This window comes from Lampetra planeri, unplaced genomic scaffold (genome assembly GCF_965212315.1).
Source record: "Lampetra planeri unplaced genomic scaffold, kcLamPlan1.2.h2 scaffold_913, whole genome shotgun sequence".
In the NCBI taxonomy this organism is placed as follows: Eukaryota; Metazoa; Chordata; class Hyperoartia; order Petromyzontiformes; family Petromyzontidae; genus Lampetra; species Lampetra planeri.
In genome coordinates this window covers 5,085-21,778 of record NW_027615735.1, presented here as the reverse complement: position 1 = coordinate 21,778, position 16,694 = coordinate 5,085, and the positions used below count along the sequence as shown (strand labels likewise).

General features: G+C 41.8%; 3 protein-coding genes across 3 annotated transcripts; all 3 read left to right on the top strand.

The window, feature by feature from the left end:
• The first annotated feature begins 1,156 nt into the window (after window positions 1-1,156).
• Window positions 1,157-3,478, top strand: SART1 (spliceosome associated factor 1, recruiter of U4/U6.U5 tri-snRNP). The gene has a single exon (XM_078624686.1). It carries the CDS (start codon window positions 1,157-1,159, stop codon window positions 3,476-3,478), a length of 2,322 nt encoding a protein of 773 aa, XP_078480812.1.
• Window positions 3,479-3,736: 258 nt separating this feature from the next.
• Window positions 3,737-10,412, top strand: LOC144742215 (oxysterol-binding protein 1-like). The gene is made up of 16 exons (XM_078624683.1): window positions 3,737-3,742; window positions 4,795-4,922; window positions 5,381-5,589; window positions 5,692-5,851; window positions 5,969-6,080; window positions 6,161-6,359; window positions 6,475-6,589; window positions 6,693-6,756; window positions 6,846-7,013; window positions 7,088-7,333; window positions 7,451-7,571; window positions 7,799-7,902; window positions 7,979-8,074; window positions 8,272-8,456; window positions 8,538-8,767; window positions 10,270-10,412. The coding sequence occupies exons 1-16, from the start codon at window positions 3,737-3,739 to the stop codon at window positions 10,410-10,412; spliced, it is 2,286 nt and encodes a 761-aa protein (XP_078480809.1).
• Window positions 10,413-12,856: 2,444 nt separating this feature from the next.
• LOC144742217 (caspase-3-like) lies at window positions 12,857-16,310 on the top strand. The gene is made up of 6 exons (XM_078624685.1): window positions 12,857-12,915; window positions 13,151-13,290; window positions 14,790-14,918; window positions 15,008-15,183; window positions 15,249-15,360; window positions 16,081-16,310. Exons 1-6 carry the CDS (start codon window positions 12,857-12,859, stop codon window positions 16,308-16,310), a joined length of 846 nt encoding a protein of 281 aa, XP_078480811.1.
• Window positions 16,311-16,694: the final 384 nt, after the last annotated feature.

Sequence of the window (16,694 nt, the reverse complement as noted above, 5' to 3'; positions counted from 1 at the left end):
CAACATCTCCAAAACCACTGGTACATTGCTCATGAATATATAAACCCAAATGTTAAGTCTAAGGCTAATGCTGCGTAGCTTGCTAACCAGCACATACCGAAGCTAACTTTAAGTGAAGTTGAAGAAAACATGTATCAAGTCTCCTTAGCCAAGCTGTATTTCACGCCAGCATCGATCGCATCGAGGTCAAGAACGTAATCTGGCAAAGAACAGCATTAGCTAATTACTGTCGAACGTCAGAGGTTAACAACATTACTGAAATTCGGTCACATAAACGTTTATTGAAATTGCGCTAGCCAGAACCGTGTGCAATGTCTCCATACACTACCATTAACAGTGAGACGGAAGAATCGTCGTAGCTTAGCACTTCAGACGTTGCGATGGATACGTTCCCATTAACTGTTGGTAAAAACGTGAAGGGAAAACAGCATTGGTCTGCCTTAAAATACAAACAGCCTCATATCGCAATAAACTCCTATTCGGATACTGATACAAATACTCCCACACGGCAGATGGCAGTAATATATTTCTAAACTAAGCTCGCGGGACAGGAAGTAGTTTAAGTCTTGCCAAATTAGTAACCTTGTCGCTATATTTAGCGAGTATTCATAGCCCTCTAGTGATCATTTGTCCAAAAAAGCGACTAGCGACAAACCTTGCAATTTTTTTCTGGTGTTACTGGAGACTACGAGAATCAATAAAAGACGGCTCATTTTGATGTGTATGCAAATTGTGTGATGATGTCATTTAGCCGCTTCAAAGCGATGTTAGGACAGCCAATGGCGCCTTTCCTTACTGAAGAATGGGCAACTAGTTTGCCCGGAAGCACTGAGCAGCAACGATATGCTTATGGTCGTCGGATTGTCGTTGTTAATCGAGACAACAGGACCATCCAAACGGATATAAATCGGACAAACAGCTACGTTTTGGCATACTTCTTCTGTAGTCAATCAATATGCGATTTTGATTTCGTCTGCGTAAAGTATTTTTTTTGGCCAACGTATAGCTATTTAGCATTCCAGCTAACGCATGCTAGCGTATTTTTTTTAGCCAAGGGAGACTTGCAACACTTTCTACAGACGTATCCTATCCAAGAGACGGTGTACGTGAATATCTTTTAACCGGATCTCCATTGTGTCATTGTAAGGAGAAGATAATGCCTTCGTCGAAGAAACACAAGGAAAAAAGCCGCGACAAGGAGGCCGAAGATCGCCGCCGCGAACATAAGAAACATCGCCGCAAGGAACGAGATAGAGACGGTTCAGACCGGGAAGGGACTCGGGAGAAAGAGAAACGAAAACGCTCTTCATCTAGGGAAAGAAGCAGGCGAGAGAGTCGCAGCAAGGGAGAAAGGAGCGCTGGGGAGCCACGGGTAAAGAAAGAGAAAGTCGATCCTGGATATGAGGGAAGTACAGCACTACAACCTCAGTCTGCTAGCGGAGATGCATCGCTGAGCATCGAGGAGACAAACAAACTCCGAGCTAAGCTCGGTCTGAAGCCTCTGGAATTAAATGAGAATAAGAAGGAGCTTGGCACCAAAGAAGAGCCCCTAGTGGCTGAGACAATAAACCCTGTGCTCATCCAGAAGCAGAAGGAAATGAGAGAGAAGCTGGCGGCTATGAAAGAAAAGCGCATCCTGAACCAGAAATTGGGAAAAGTCAAGAGCCTAGCAGATGAAGACTGGCTGGATGATACAGCTGCTTGGGTGGAGAAAAACCGAAAAGTTGCCAAAGAAAAGGAAATGGCCGAGAAAAGAGCCAAACTTCTGGAAGAGATGGATCAGGAGTTTGGTGTCAGCAGTTTGGTTGAGGAGGAGTTTGGACACAGCAAGAGGGATGCCTACACATCGCAACATCTGAAGGGTCTGAAAGTACAACACAAGGTAGACTCCTTCAGCGAGGGCCAGACTGTCATCCTGACGCTGCAAGACAAAGGTGTGCTTGAAGAGGAGGAAGATACGCTTGAAAACGTGGGGTTGGTGGACAAGGAAAAGGCTGAAAAGAATGTGGAGTTAAAAAAGAAAAAGCCAGACTACAAGCCCTATGAAGAAGAAGAGACTGTGGATGATATGGTTGTGTTTAAGTCACGTTCCGTCCTGTCAAAGTATGATGAGGAGATTGATGGTGAAAAGAAAAAGAGTTTCCGGTTGAGTACTGGCGGCTTTGCTGACGGAGAGCGGGAGCGGGAGCTGCAGGTTATGAAGGAAACTCTAAGAAGTCAGGCCCAATCTTTACAAATGCCCTCTCTGTCTATTGCATCCGAATACTACACACCTCAGGAGATGGTGGGTTTTAAAAAAACAAAACGCCGTGTGAAGAAGATCAGAAAGAAGGAGAAGTACTCAATTGCAGACAACCTTCTCCTTAATGACACTCGCAATTCTGATTTTGGCTCCAGGACACGCGGTCGAGGACGCAAACAGGAGGATGCTAATGGTGAGGAACTGAAGGTGGAGGAGACCAGCTGCTCACTGTCTGAAACCCCCCAAATGTCTGATGACATCCGGATGGCAGAAATGGACATAAGTGATGAAGAAGACTTTATTCCGCCTGAGCCTGCCGTTATCGAGGAGGATGAGGCAGAGCTGGAGCTACAGAAACAACTTGAGAAGCAGAGGAAGCTAAGGCAGAGACAGCTTCTCAAAGACTCTGGGGAGAAAGTGGCCAAGCAGATTGAAATGCGCAGCAAAGACAACCATGACAATGATCCCGAGAAGAGGAATAACATTGTGTTTAACGCCACTTCTGAGTTTTGCAGAACTCTGGGCGATATTCCAACATATGGTCTGTCAGGCAACAGAGAGGACCAAGAGGATATCATGGATTTCAAACAAGAGCAAGAGAAAGATGGTGCAGGAGACTCTGACTCTGACATGGATGAGAAAATTGGATGGAGCACAGTCAACTTGGATGAAGAGCAGAAACCATCTGACTTCTCCACAGCCTCTGCTACCATTTTGGATGAAGAGCCCATTGTCAATTCTGGCCTTTCTGCTGCCTTGCAGTTATGCAAAAACAAAGGTCTTCTGGACACTCAAATGCAGAAAGTAGCTCGTGTAAGAGCACCAAAAGGTGCCCTTCCTAATGATAACTACTGCATTGAGGACAAGATGGGCTTTGATGACAAGTACAGTCGCCGTGAAGAATATAGAGGCTTCACGCAAGATTTTAAGGATAAGGATGGCTACAAACCTGATGTCAAAATTGAGTACGTGGATGAGTCTGGGCGGCGGCTGACACCAAAGGAAGCGTTCAGGCAGCTTTCACATCGATTCCATGGTAAAGGCTCTGGAAAAATGAAGACGGAGAGAAGAATGAAAAAGCTGGAGGAGGAGGCACTGCTGAAGAAGATGAGCAGCAGTGATACTCCTCTGGGGACGGTGGCTTTGCTTCAAGAGAAGCAGAAATCTCAGAAAACACCATATATTGTGCTTAGTGGCAGTGGCAAAAGTATGAATGCCAACACCATCACTAAATAGGCTGTGAGAAGTTAATTTGACACAAGCAGATACATGCATTCTCATACTAACGATTACATGCTGTATTAAAGGCAAATTAAAAATTTAGATTCCATGTGTAATTCAAACAAGCTTTGCTGTGGTAAAATTGTTCAATAAAACATTTAGTAGCAACATGTTTCCTTTTCTGTTTAAAATGCGCAAGCTGCAGACAGATAAACTATTTTCAGTGTGTGAAAATGCTTTTAATGAGAACCGTGGCTGTAACATGTAACAGCCATGGAAGTAGTACAATTTATATCCATTCTTTTGGACTGTCATCAAAGTATTGTAAATTTATGGCCATATGTCAGCCAGAGAAGTATAGTTGTAAGCAACATTTTCACATAAAAATCCATCTAAATACTGATTTGAAGAACTAGAGCTAAATACAAATTAAAGTTTACAACAGACACAATTATTACATTTTTAAAAAATGTAACGTTTTTTGAACTGACATTTAGTGAATGGTCAGGAGGGGTAGGGGATGATTAGTTTTATTGTGATTTTTTTCTCATTACAATTTAATCACGTGCCATACATGAAATTGAAAACCACTGGTGTAACTGCTTTAACAGTATTAAATACTCATCAGTATTTACGCACTCCTCTGCATACTATATTATATAGTACAATTAATAACTATTATACAATATTCTCAGTCTTAATATCCCCTGAGATTACATCCGCGTATAATACCATTTTTTTCAACATGTCTCAAACGGAACTAATGTCCGCTTGACGGGATAATTACGTGGTTGCACAACCTGTGGCAAAGTTAGCAAAGCTAACATTTGTCAGCTAACATCGCTCGTCCAACACCACATGAATACTGTTGATGGCCAAAGTCTTAAATAGTAAGGGTAAGTGTGAACACATTATGAATCCACGATGTCAAGACGTCTGTCGTCGATGTCGAGATATTTGGAGAGTAAAAAATATTTGTACGCATTGCATCTGACGTGTCAGTTTGACAGCTCCCTGTTGTTTAGCTAGCAAGCTTAGTGGCGGACCCAGAGTTTTAAGTAGCTTTTGATGCTTGGAAATGGCATTGGGTTCCGCGAAGTAACAGACAGAGTCCTTTATTTATCACTCGTATGGCATGTATGTGGTTGCTAAGGAAGACTGTTCATAAATGAACTGTTTTCTCATTCTTTTGAGAGTTGCCGCACCAACGCAGTAAACGTTAGCTAAACCGGTTACTAGCCGAAATATCAAACGCCGGGAGTTAATTTTATTTAACCTGTTATATACGCAGGCTCTAACTTGTTTGAATCCGAAGGCTGCTGTGATGTCAGAGTCGAAGCCCCCCCACCCCCACCCCTGGAGATACATACAAGGGTTGGCTCTTCAAATGGACCAACTATATCAAAGGTTACCAGAGACGCTGGTTCGTTCTCAGTAATGGACTCCTCTCCTATTACAGGTAACTCGTGCGTATTGGTGCTGCAGATAATCATTTATTCATGGGTTATCTGCTAACCTCTTTTTCGAATAGTCTGTTATATATATATATATATATATATATATATATATATATATATATATATATATATATATATATATATATATATATGCAAAATGGTAAGAAATGCACATTGCTGGTATCCAGGGCAACCCATTTATGTTATTTTTGCATGATATTTTGTCTGTATTTTGTCACAAGCATATCTGACCAACAAATTTAAATGAAATTTGTAAAAGGAGGGTATTTGTAGCAGAAAACCCTCTTAAGTATTGTCAAAGCATTCAACATATAAAAATGTTGAAATCCCCTCCCCCCCAGTGGAAAACTGAGTGCTCAGTTAATTAGCAATTTATTTGCAATCTTGCAGTTGTTTTATTGCTTCCTCAAACTGAGTTTGTTTTCCTGTTTGTCCGCAGGACTCAGGCAGAAATGGGCCACACGTGCCGTGGCACCATCAACTTGGCCACAGCCAATATTGCCGTGGAGGACTCGTGCAATTTTGTCATTTCCAATGGAGGAGCACAGACCTACCACCTGAAGGCCAACACAGAAGTAGAGCGCCAGCGTTGGATCACTGCCCTAGAGCTTGCAAAGGCAAAGGCTGTCCACATGCAGGCTGAATCTGGTGAGAGGATTTGATTTATATTATTTAGATAAACCATGGCAGTTAATGGCAATTTGAGGACTTATTATTCTGTATGTTATTTGTCTTTGCTCTCTCCCTCAGATGACTCAGGCGATGACTGTCCATCAGTTCCCCCCACATCCAATCAGACTGGTGGCTGTAACTCAGAAATCCAGTCTACACTACGCACATTAAACAGCAAGGTGGAAGACCTCACTACCTGTAATGATCTCATTGTCAAGCACGGTTCTGCCCTCCAAAGGTATCCATTAATAATTTAGCTACTTTAGCTAGTGATATAATTCAAGGCGAACAAGGTTCAATGGTGTTTTATTTTTTATTAGTTTTAATTCTGGCGATTATTTTTTTCCACAAATAGATCTTTGTCAGAACTGGAGGCAATTCGTGTCGGTGGGGATATGGGGGAGAAGATTAGACAAGTTACAGAAAGGGCAACGCTCTTCCGAATCACATCTAATGCCATGATCAATGTAAGTCATCAATTCACAGTGTCCTTATTGTGCCAATGTAACTGCTAATTCGTTGCTCATGTGACCGCATGCTCCCCAAGGCATGTAGAGACTTCCTCTCTCTGGCCCAGAGCCACAGTAAACGCTGGCAGAAGGCGCTACAGGTTGAAAGAGACCAGAGGATAAGGTTGGAGGAGACTCTGGAACAGCTTGCCAAGCAGCACAACCACTTGGAAAGAGCTTTCAGAGGCGCAACAGTTCTTCCCTCATCTTACAGCAATGCTGCCTTAAGCAGTAAAGGTAAAGCTGTTCTATCCTGAAGAGCTTTTGTCTTTGCATCCTTGGATATCACCCTCACCAAGGCTCAGCCAGCGCTGAAACACATTTATCTCTGCACTGTCTCTCCCGGCTCTAGGTGGTGTTTCAGGAAAAGGAGATGCCAGTGATGAAGATGATGACAACGAGTTCTTTGATGCAATGGAAGACCCAGCAGAGTTCATCACTGTCCCTGCAGACCCCAAATATCACAGGTTCCGATTGTCTTTCATGTTTGCCTACCAATATCAGCGTTGCTTTGTTCTTTTCGATTGCTGCATTTTAATTTTGTGTTAAAGCTTGCTTTTTACTGTTCAGGAGGTCTGGCAGCAATGTTAGCGGGTTCAGCAGCGAGACGGGGATAGACGATCAGTCTGTAAATGTACGTTGTTTGCTTATCTACTCGCAAGTTTTGATTTGTGTTACTGTAGTGGTTTACCCCCTGACATTGACCTCCTTCTTTCTCTGTAGTTTGATGAACTCTCTTTGGCATCCAATCCTGAGTCTCCACAGACCCTTGAACTTGAGCCCGTAAGACAAAGACGAACTCGGATCCCTGACAAGCCCAACTATTACCTCAATCTGTGGAGTATCATGAAGAACTGCATTGGAAAGGAGCTTTCAAAGATACCAATGCCTGTAAGGAACCTACCTAGTTGCAGAGCAGATGTTGAGTGGCAGTAACTACAATTTGTCTCTTCCTCTTCCTCAAGGTGAACTTCAATGAGCCCCTGTCCATGTTGCAACGTCTTTCTGAAGACCTGGAGTATTATGAGCTGCTGGATAAGGCTGCTAAATGTCAAAACTCTCTGGAGCAGATGTGCTATGTGGCAGCTTTCACAGTGTCTTCTTACTCCACCACTGTGCATCGCACAGGAAAACCCTTCAATCCTTTGTTAGGAGAAACCTTTGAGCTAGATCGGCTCAGAGAATCTGGTTACCGATCCCTCTGTGAGCAGGTATGGTCAGGACTTACTGGTGCAAGTCGGTAAAAGACAGTAATGAATACATCAGTAAACATGCTTGAAATATATTTTTGCCTGCGTGCTTGAATTTCCACTCTCACCTCTTTCCAGGTGAGTCACCACCCACCTGCTGCAGCTCATCACGCCTTCTCTGAAAAGGGCTGGACCCTCCGACAAGAAATCACCCTGGCCAGCAAGTTTAGAGGCAAATATTTGTCCATCATGCCCTTAGGTGAGTGAGACTAAGAACCATGGGAAAAAAACATACAGCAATTGATTTCATTTTTCATCACAACGAACAAAAAACAGCATTTGGTTGATTGATCAGTTGATTGCTTGCAAGTACAACATCTAGGCAGTTAGTTGTTGTGTCCATTTTAAAACAATTACATTTAGAAGTACATGTAAGCTGAGCAGGTTCGTGATGTTCAGCAAACAAACATTCCTGTCTGCCTCCAGGTTCCATCCAGTGCATATTCGACAAGAGCAACCACCACTACTCCTGGAAGAAAGTGACAACGACAGTACACAATATTATTGTTGGGAAATTATGGATCGATCAGGTGATTCAAAGATTCATTCCTGCTTAAATAGGCATTATATTAAATATTACATTAAATATTACTTCATGGCCTCCAGTCAGGGGAAATCGATGTGGTCAACCACACGACAGGCGATCGCTGCCACCTGAAGTTTGCTCCCTACAGCTACTTCTCTAGAGATGTACCAAGGAAGGTAAGGGAGGATTTGCCCAGCCTTTCTATTTTTCCCATCTTTGTTCACATCAAATCTATAAAGAGCATGTCATGCTTACAGGTGCATTTTTTGTTTGTTTAGTTATACTTTTGCTACTCATTTAGCTACTATTTGCATCTTAATGCCTTTGACTCTCTCGTGTCCATTCTCAAGTAAAAGCTATGTTTTCCTTGTAGGTAACAGGAGTCGTCACTGATAACGATGGGAAGGCCCATTACGTGCTATCAGGGACCTGGGATGACAAGATGGAGTTTTCCAGAGTGATGCAGAGCAGCAAAAGTGAAAACGGCACAGAAGGCAAACAGAGAACTGTATATCAGACTCTCAAAGCCAAAGAAATATGGAAAAAGAACCCTTTACCGTAAGTATCGCTGCTGTTACAGATGCACAGGCAGTTCGGTCATTGTCACCTTTTTCAGGTTTGTGTCTCATCACGTTACAGAGATGGAGCAGAGAATATGTACTACTTCTCCACACTGGCTTTGACACTCAATGAACTTGAAGAGGGCGTGGCACCAACAGACAGCCGGCGCCGTCCTGACCAGCGATTAATGGAGGAAGGTCGTTGGGATGAGGCTAATGCAGAGAAACAGCGTCTGGAGGAGAAACAGCGCACGACGCGACGAGAACGGGAACGGGATGCGGTTAAAGTTTCCAACTCACCTGAAGAAGGTAAGAAAAGAGGGTTTGGGTTTTTTAAGTATTTATCGAAAGACAGGAGAATAAAGTAAAGAAATGTTGCTATCGAAACTATCGAGTCCTGTGTTTCTGTCCTACATCATCTTTTATCCATCAGTCTGTCATGGCATACTTCTGTCTCTGTCTCACTCCTAAGCTGTCACTGAGGAGCCAGTCAATGACTCGCCTTTGAAAAGCAAGTACCCAACTTCATATTTCCCTCCCTAGATCTACATTTTCTTTTAAATTTACAAAAAAAATATGCCTATAACATCTTGGTGTGTGTGAAAGGAGGATGCTCAGTGTGTCCAAAATCATGGTTTTACCTTCACCACATCTGTTTCTGTTCCTTGTAGCTGATGCAGGGGAGAATACGACAGAAGGAACAGACGTTTCTATTGAAAGCAAGTATCACATCACAGCTTTACATAAAACGTGTAGTTTGGAAAGGGCATCGATTCACTGCCTTTCTCAACACCAGGGACCAAAACTATATAAATAGAAAACACGAATTATTTCTTTATTCTCTTAAAATAATTAATTGTTTGTTTGGTCTCATCAGTTTACTCTGGAGAACATTTTCCCTGTTTTGGAGTTGTGTGTTAGCAAGATTCGGGCGATATGATGTGTGTCCCAACACACTGATGACGATACAACATTTGCATTACATCAAGAAACTACAACAATAGGTCCACACGTCTGGTCTAGACGCTACAGGAGCTGATTTTTGTATATTTTGATTACTTTAGTGAATGAGTATTTTTGCTACATCTCAGCAGGATGCTGATCCAGGAATCACATCTTATACACCAGTGCCCAAACATACTCTACACTGGGAAATATGAAGTGAAACCAAATACTGTGTGTTTACTTTCTTTTTTTTTTTTCCTGTGTGCTGATGTTCAGCTGACACAGAGGACTCTCCCCCTCATACTCCTGTTGCATGCAAGTAGCCCCTTCTACTCTTCCACTCATTCTTCTTCCATTTCATGTTTGTTTATTCTGTCTTCCGTTCTTCTTGTTGCAGCCCCTTACGGACCTTCACCCACACCTAATCTATGCAAGTATTCAGATCATGACATAACACATACACCATCATTACTGTGTTTAAATCCATTTCACATAGCAGCACTCATGTTCACGTTTCATCACGTCCTCATTAAATCTTTCCACAGTGGAGGGCAGCGATGGTACTTGCGGAGCTCCAGTCAAAAGCAAGTAACAGTGCTAGCAGTAACTAGCAGTGTTTGTAGAAGTGGCACAATAAACTAGTGTTTGAGTAGTTTAGTGTACTTCAGCAGACATGAACCCGGGTCTCATCCAGGTGATGTCACAGAGAGCTTGCCTGTGCTTCCTAAATGTGATGTTCAGTTTGACTAAATATGGTTCATTGGAAGACCAAGCACACGATCTCTCTTGCTGTCTTGCAGTTATGACGGTGGTGTCTAAAATCCTTGTAGATCTGCTACTTGGTTAAAGGTTTTCTTCTCCTCCAGGTGCCCATCAAGACAATTATCAAGCCCTGTGGTTTGAGAAGATAGATGATCCTGTATCTGGGGAGACCTTGCATGTCTATAAGGGAGGCTACTGGGAGACTAAGGACAACGGCAGCTGGGACTTGTGCCCTGACATCTTCTGATCACAGCTGAATCGGCCTCAAACGTGGCAAGGTTGCTCCTGTATGCCAGCTACAGGGAGCAAACTTAACTTTAGCTGCTCCCCCTTTCTCACTCCAGCAAAGACTTGCTCAAGCTCCTTCTCAGGATCGGCGGGGTGGACTTGATTGCTCTCTTCCCTTCTAACATAGTATAGTAACATGTATGCACTGTTTGGTTTTTCCTCTCACTCAAGTTTACTGAACTTCTCATTTAGTTCACAGACCTTTGGTATGATCCTTATGTTACATTTCGAGGATTTTTTGTATACTGCAGCAGGGAGATTCTCAGAAAAGCCTCAATAGAATGTCCCATTATTTAACGTGTAATTGTTTGTGCTTTCCGATCCTGGCACTGACTTCCCTTCTTTTCACTCATGCAAGTTTAGCTTGTGAGTGACTCATTCTCACCTAAAAACAAAAAAAAAAAAAAGCGAGTAAATAATGACTGGTGTAAACAGTCATTATGGGCCAGTAGAAAATGTCAAACAGTGCAATGTAAATTACCTTTGACATTTGATGTTGTGGTGCTACATGGGAGGAGATTATGTCAACTAAATCTTTTCAGTTTAGTACTTGACCGGCCATTTCCAGATTTTTGCTGTATGTTTCTCAAAACCTGAATCGAATGTTAAAGTGAAAATTTGTATGAAGTGCTCCTCCCACTTTTTGTTCATGAAGGTCCACTTTTTATTTTTTTTTTAATCATTTTTGCTGCCCTTTTTCTGTATGTCTTTTTGTCTGTTTTGTGTTGGGGGAAAAATCTTACTTTTTTTTGGCAATTATTAATTGTATTTCTTTTTGTAGTACATCACTTTGAACTATTATCGATATATTTAAATACCACTGGCACTTAGAGACCAAGATGTTATTTAAATGAAATTATGTACATGTTGATTGAGGTAGAATGTCATCAAATCAAACTAGTGCTCATTGTTTTTTGTTTTGTTTGTTGTTTGTGAGGTCTGTCACTGAGAGAAGTTCCAGCTGTTTTACTCTTGTGCGTTGAAAGTGGTGTTTGATTAAAAGAGCAATAAGAGTGCCTGATGTGGCACACAATGAAATGTGAAGCTAAAACTAAAAATGAAATACTGTCTGCTTACGTTTTGAAATTTTGTTTTCATATTCAAGTGTACTTAAAAGGAGAACACTGAAATTAAATCACAAACCTTGATGTTTTGAATATTTCTGTGTAAATATGGGAAATACTTTTGTGATATTAACTGGTGTAGCTGACTCTAAGCTTAAATCTAAAAATATAGATGAGGCACTTTTTATTGAGTTTTAAATTGTTTGCTTGGGCCGAATGCAAATTCATTTTCTGCGCTCAGTCATATGCGTTCATGTTTTACTTTGAGTCATACTGTTGATTTGGCTACTGTGTTCTGTTGGTACCATAACGGATATGTACCATCATACCCCATTATAGCTCTTAAGTTACTGAATGAGTGAATGGGTCTCTGTCTTCTTTCTATTATTTTATATTCAATGGTATGTATTTGTCAGTAGACCCATCAGTTAGTTTTTGCCTCTATAGCTTGATTTTTTTTTCAAGCAATTATTCGTTGCCCTGTCACAGTGCTACAGCTCAACACAAAGATGTTGCACTTTATAATACAGACGGTTTTTGAGATATAACCCCTATTCATATGGCTGATTAACTGTGAACATCTGCTGTTTGCTGCTGAAAACTGTCATTTTGTGAGTATCATGTATCTGTACATTTGTGAAGTATACATACAGTATGTAATACCGACTTTATGTCTATGAGAATTCTTTCCACCTCTTCTATCCTTTAATGCAGTATTTTTTTCTCAAGATGTCCAGAAGGTGTCTTACAAAGACTGCATAGTGATAAAGTGCGTGTTGGATGTTAACTTTTCCCATATGTATTTGTACAGATAGGTAATTCATATGATCATGAGTTCATCTAATTTTCGCATAACAGTTCATTCACATTGTTGAAGGAAACTCCAAATTCAGTTCAACAAATGTGGAAGTAGCATTACAAATGGAACTGTCTAAATTATGTAAATATACATTTGCACACATTTTTGTTTGGGTAGTAGGTTAGTATAATTTAGACCATAACCATCATAATCATAAATCATAAATGATTCAAAATTAACCTACACATATATTGGGAAAACGGTTAATACGTTAACTATTCACAAAATATTTTAACATCGAACTTTGTCGACTTTGGTAAAAAAGTTTTGTAGTTTTCGGTCGGGGTGAGAGGGGATGTTGTGCACCGCCCATGGGGCGGCAGAACAGTATGAAAAGAAGCGCACTTCAGTTTGACGTCACGGACCTTTGTTTACTGGAGAGGCGTAGCCGTAGCTAACTACGTTCACCGTTTAAAGACGTCGCTTTGTTCCGTTCCCTTCGTACCAGAGCGTGTGTTTTAATTAAGTTGAAACTCAACAATGTCAACAAACGGAGCTGGAGGTGACAGCACAGACGCCAGGCAGGGCGGTGGACACCAGTAAGTCACGGCTAACTCAGCTAGTTAGCTACCAATGTGTTATCTGGTCATTGTCGAGGGCAAGAAACCACGTTCTCTGTTGCTTTACAACATTACATACGTGTCCGAGCCTTACGTTTACCCCACTGCTGCTTCCTTCCTGCCTACTTCTTCGTCATGTATCCGGCACTGCTGCTTGTTTACACCATGGTTTACACCATGGTCATTCCTGACACCTTGTGGTTTGTTGTAACAGGCCTGAGGGTTCTGGTTCTGGTCCTGGTCCCATGGATGTAGATGCCAGACCCCATTCTCGCAGCTTCAGATACAGCCTGGATTTCCCCAGCATCGGACAGTGCATCATCATCAACAACAAGAACTTTGACAGAAGAACAGGTGCATGTTTTGCTCATTTGATCACATTAATGCTCAATTACTATTTTGGGAATGGAACGTACACACACGCGCACACGTCAACTACACGAGCTGTAGCGCTGGTCCTTGGTGTCAGGGACAGTGTGGAGACTGTTAAATATGTTTAGTCTAAATGAGGTTTGGTTGTTGACGGTGTGTGTTCAGTATTGTCAGTGTAGACAACGAGAAGGGCTGTGCACAGTTGGATGTCTCACGTTTAAAGTCCCTCCCTGAGGGTAAATGCCACACGTTTATTCGATTTGACTCTTAAACAAGCATCTGGGTGTTGAGGAAGGTGTTGAACTTGTGGATGTGGGTTAAAAGTAGCCTCACAAAATTAGCTGTTTTTGAGTCATTTATTTACTTTTTATATCGGAGATGATTCGCAAGAGAGTAGTTGTTGCTACTGAGCTGTTCAGTTAGTTAGTTCATTAGCTACAATCAGGGGTGATTTGTGCAGGAAGTTAGCAGCAAGTGCTTTGCTTTCCTGGCCTCTGTCGGTGAACAGGTTGATGGTTAGGAAACCTCTTTCCTCTATTATGCAGCACATACGGTCCTCTTGCATTTGCACCATCATGAGACGATAGGTAAGCCAGGGGACCTAATTCAAATTTGATTTTACTATCACCATGCAACCAGCCGATGTAATGTCCAGGTTATCAGGACTCAGCATGGACTGCAACATCTGTGTGTATGTTGACTTGATAATTTGATCATATAATACAGTACAGGAAGTGTTTGTCAGCATTTGACTCACTGTATGATTGTATCACATGTGTCCATGGTTTTATAAGTTCCTCTTCCATTTATCGTTGGAATCTTTCCTGTTAACATGAACATGTGTGGTGGATTTGACAATAACATGCTTCACTGAGCATATAAAGACCCGTGCATGAAATCATGCTCTTAGTGTGTGAAGAAGTGAATATCAGCTGAAATTTATACTGCAGAGTGACAGTTTAATGGTGTCACTTTAGACTATTTGGACAAACTTGTCTTGCAAGACTGCATGTACATAACACTGAGTTTGTCACAGAAGTAGGGAAAACAACAGCTTCCCTTTACTTACTTACTGTGTGTGTGTGTGTGTGTGTGTGTGTGTGTGTGTGTGTGTGTGTGTGTGTGTGTGTGTGTGTGTGTGTTAGACAGATAACACCATCCACAGCCTCATAAAGCACACAAACAAATGGCCTCAGTAGTTGTAGTTGTCACTTACATCAACAAGACTCAAAGCAGAACTTGTGTGAACGTTACATAATAAGCCAGGAAGTCAAATTTAGATCAGGACTCACGGACATCTAACTGTTTATGATGTTTTCAACAATTCAGTAGTATTACAATACAGTACCTCAGTAAGATGCAGTGTTCTGTTGTTAAGGATTCGTCACTTCAATTCAGTTTATGCTTCCATCTGACTGCCACGTGTGCTACTGTGACATTTTAGTCATGAGTGTGTTTTTTTTGTTTTTGTTTTTTTAAAGGAATGAACCAGCGAAATGGTACTGACGTCGACGCAGGAAATGCAGCAAAAGTGTTTACCAAGTTGGGTTATAAAGTGAAAGTTTACAACGACCAGACTGTGGAGCAGATGAAGCAGGTTCTAACTGCAGGTGAGTCTTATTGTGCATTAAGAGGAGAGTTTGGATGTGATAAACGTAATGTACATCAGCATGTCCAAAACCACCTCTCCTGTTTTTAGCGTCAAAAGACGACCACCGCTGCGCTGCCTCATTTGTCTGCATTCTGCTCAGTCATGGAGACGAAGGCGTTTTCTTTGGTACCGACGGCTCAGTGGAGCTGAGGTATCTCACATCGCTCTTCCGGGGGGATCGATGTCAATCACTGGCTGGGAAACCCAAACTTTTCTTCATCCAGGTATTGAAAAATTTTCCTCAACTTCCTTTTCCAACTTTGCATCAACGAACCGTGTCATGATGAAGGCTTGCAGAGGAACTGAGCTGGATGGAGGCATTGAAACAGACAGCGCAGACGATTGCACTTCCAAGATCCCTGTTGAAGCTGACTTCCTTTACGCCTACTCAACGGCTCCAGGTAAACGCACACACACACGCACACGCACACACACACACACACACACTTTTTTTAGTGTAGAGTTGGAAGATGTTGGTAGCATAATAAAAATACAATTTAAACATTGTGGTTCAGTTTAAAGTGTAATTTGATACTCAAACATTGCAAAGTCCTTGTGCATAAAGATTGTATTGTGTTTTGTGTAACATGTGTAACTTCAGTCCCAACTGTTCATTTACAATCAACTTTACTGACATTGTACAAAAAGCACAATGGAATTAGCACCGCCGTGTCTTGAGTGTACAAAATACATGTACAATGTTTACTAACTATAAAATAACTATAAAGGCTACACTCGTGCACTGAAATCCTCTAAATGTGTGCTTTAGTAAGTCAACAAGTAAGGAGCAGACAGTTCATCCAAGCTGATGCAGATATTTGCTGCATTCTCTAACTAGTCCAGCTGGTTCTTCCAACATGTTTTACTCATGAGTACTGTGGCTGTGAATTGGTGCTGTGAATGCACAGGAACTGTATGATCAACATGGTCTGCTGGCGCTGATCAGCTGGACGTCATCACATTATAATAAATACATGAACATCCTAAAGAAGAGGCTTTGTCCATCCCAGTTTAATATCATCTCTGGAATACGGGGACACAGTCAGTCTTGTACTCTGCATCCTTTTGGATCCGCTGCCGTTTTCTTTGTATTGAAACACTATATTTCATTCTTCCCCCAGGCTACTACTCCTGGAGAAACACTATGACCGGGTCCTGGTTCATGCAGGCTCTGTGTGAGATGATAAGCAAATATGCAACGGAATTGGAGCTCCTGCACATCATGACCCGAGTGAACCACAAGGTGGCAGTGGAGTTTGAGTCTGTCTCATGTTCACCGGGTTTCCATGCAAAGAAACAAATCCCGTGTATCGTGTCCATGCTGACCAAGGAGATGTATTTTTACCCTTGAAGTCTACATCAGAGGAGTTCAGCCTGGCGAGGCCATCATCTGCAAAAGGGAGAGCTTGGGGATGTGGAGGTGCATTTGAATTATTTAAGTTTATACTTTCTGCCTGAGTGTCTCTTGAAACCCAGCTTACATATTCCTGTGTAAGTTGATGTGACGCAAAATTGCTGTCACATTTCACGTCTCGGCATTTTAAGGTTCTTTCTGTGTGAGGTTCAGTGGGGAGATATCTGATGTCACATCTCAGCAGCAAAACTATTTTCCAGTCTCTTTCAAATATCCCACTTCAGATGCAAGTTTTAAAAGCAAAACGTAAAAAGTCTTCAGACTGAGTTGACTTAGAGTTCACGATTTGATACCATGGATGAATATTTGCTGTTTACACAC

What these genes read in the sequence shown, in the direction of transcription:
- LOC144742215 (XM_078624683.1), top strand. An exon ending in CACGGTTCTGCCCTCCAAAG is followed by an intron (nt 5,852 to 5,968) that starts GTATCCATTAAT and finishes TTCCACAAATAG; the next exon opens with ATCTTTGTCAGAACTGGAGG. An exon ending in TTTGTCCATCATGCCCTTAG is followed by an intron (nt 7,572 to 7,798) that starts GTGAGTGAGACT and finishes GTCTGCCTCCAG; the next exon opens with GTTCCATCCAGTGCATATTC.
- LOC144742217 (XM_078624685.1), top strand. Translation starts at nt 12,857, where the DNA reads ATGTCAACAAACGGAGCTGGAGGTGACAGCACAGACGCCAGGCAGGGC. An exon ending in AGGCAGGGCGGTGGACACCA is followed by an intron (nt 12,916 to 13,150) that starts GTAAGTCACGGC and finishes TTGTTGTAACAG; the next exon opens with GCCTGAGGGTTCTGGTTCTG. An exon ending in CGCCTACTCAACGGCTCCAG is followed by an intron (nt 15,361 to 16,080) that starts GTAAACGCACAC and finishes TTCTTCCCCCAG; the next exon opens with GCTACTACTCCTGGAGAAAC.
- SART1 (XM_078624686.1), top strand. Translation starts at nt 1,157, where the DNA reads ATGCCTTCGTCGAAGAAACACAAGGAAAAAAGCCGCGACAAGGAGGCC.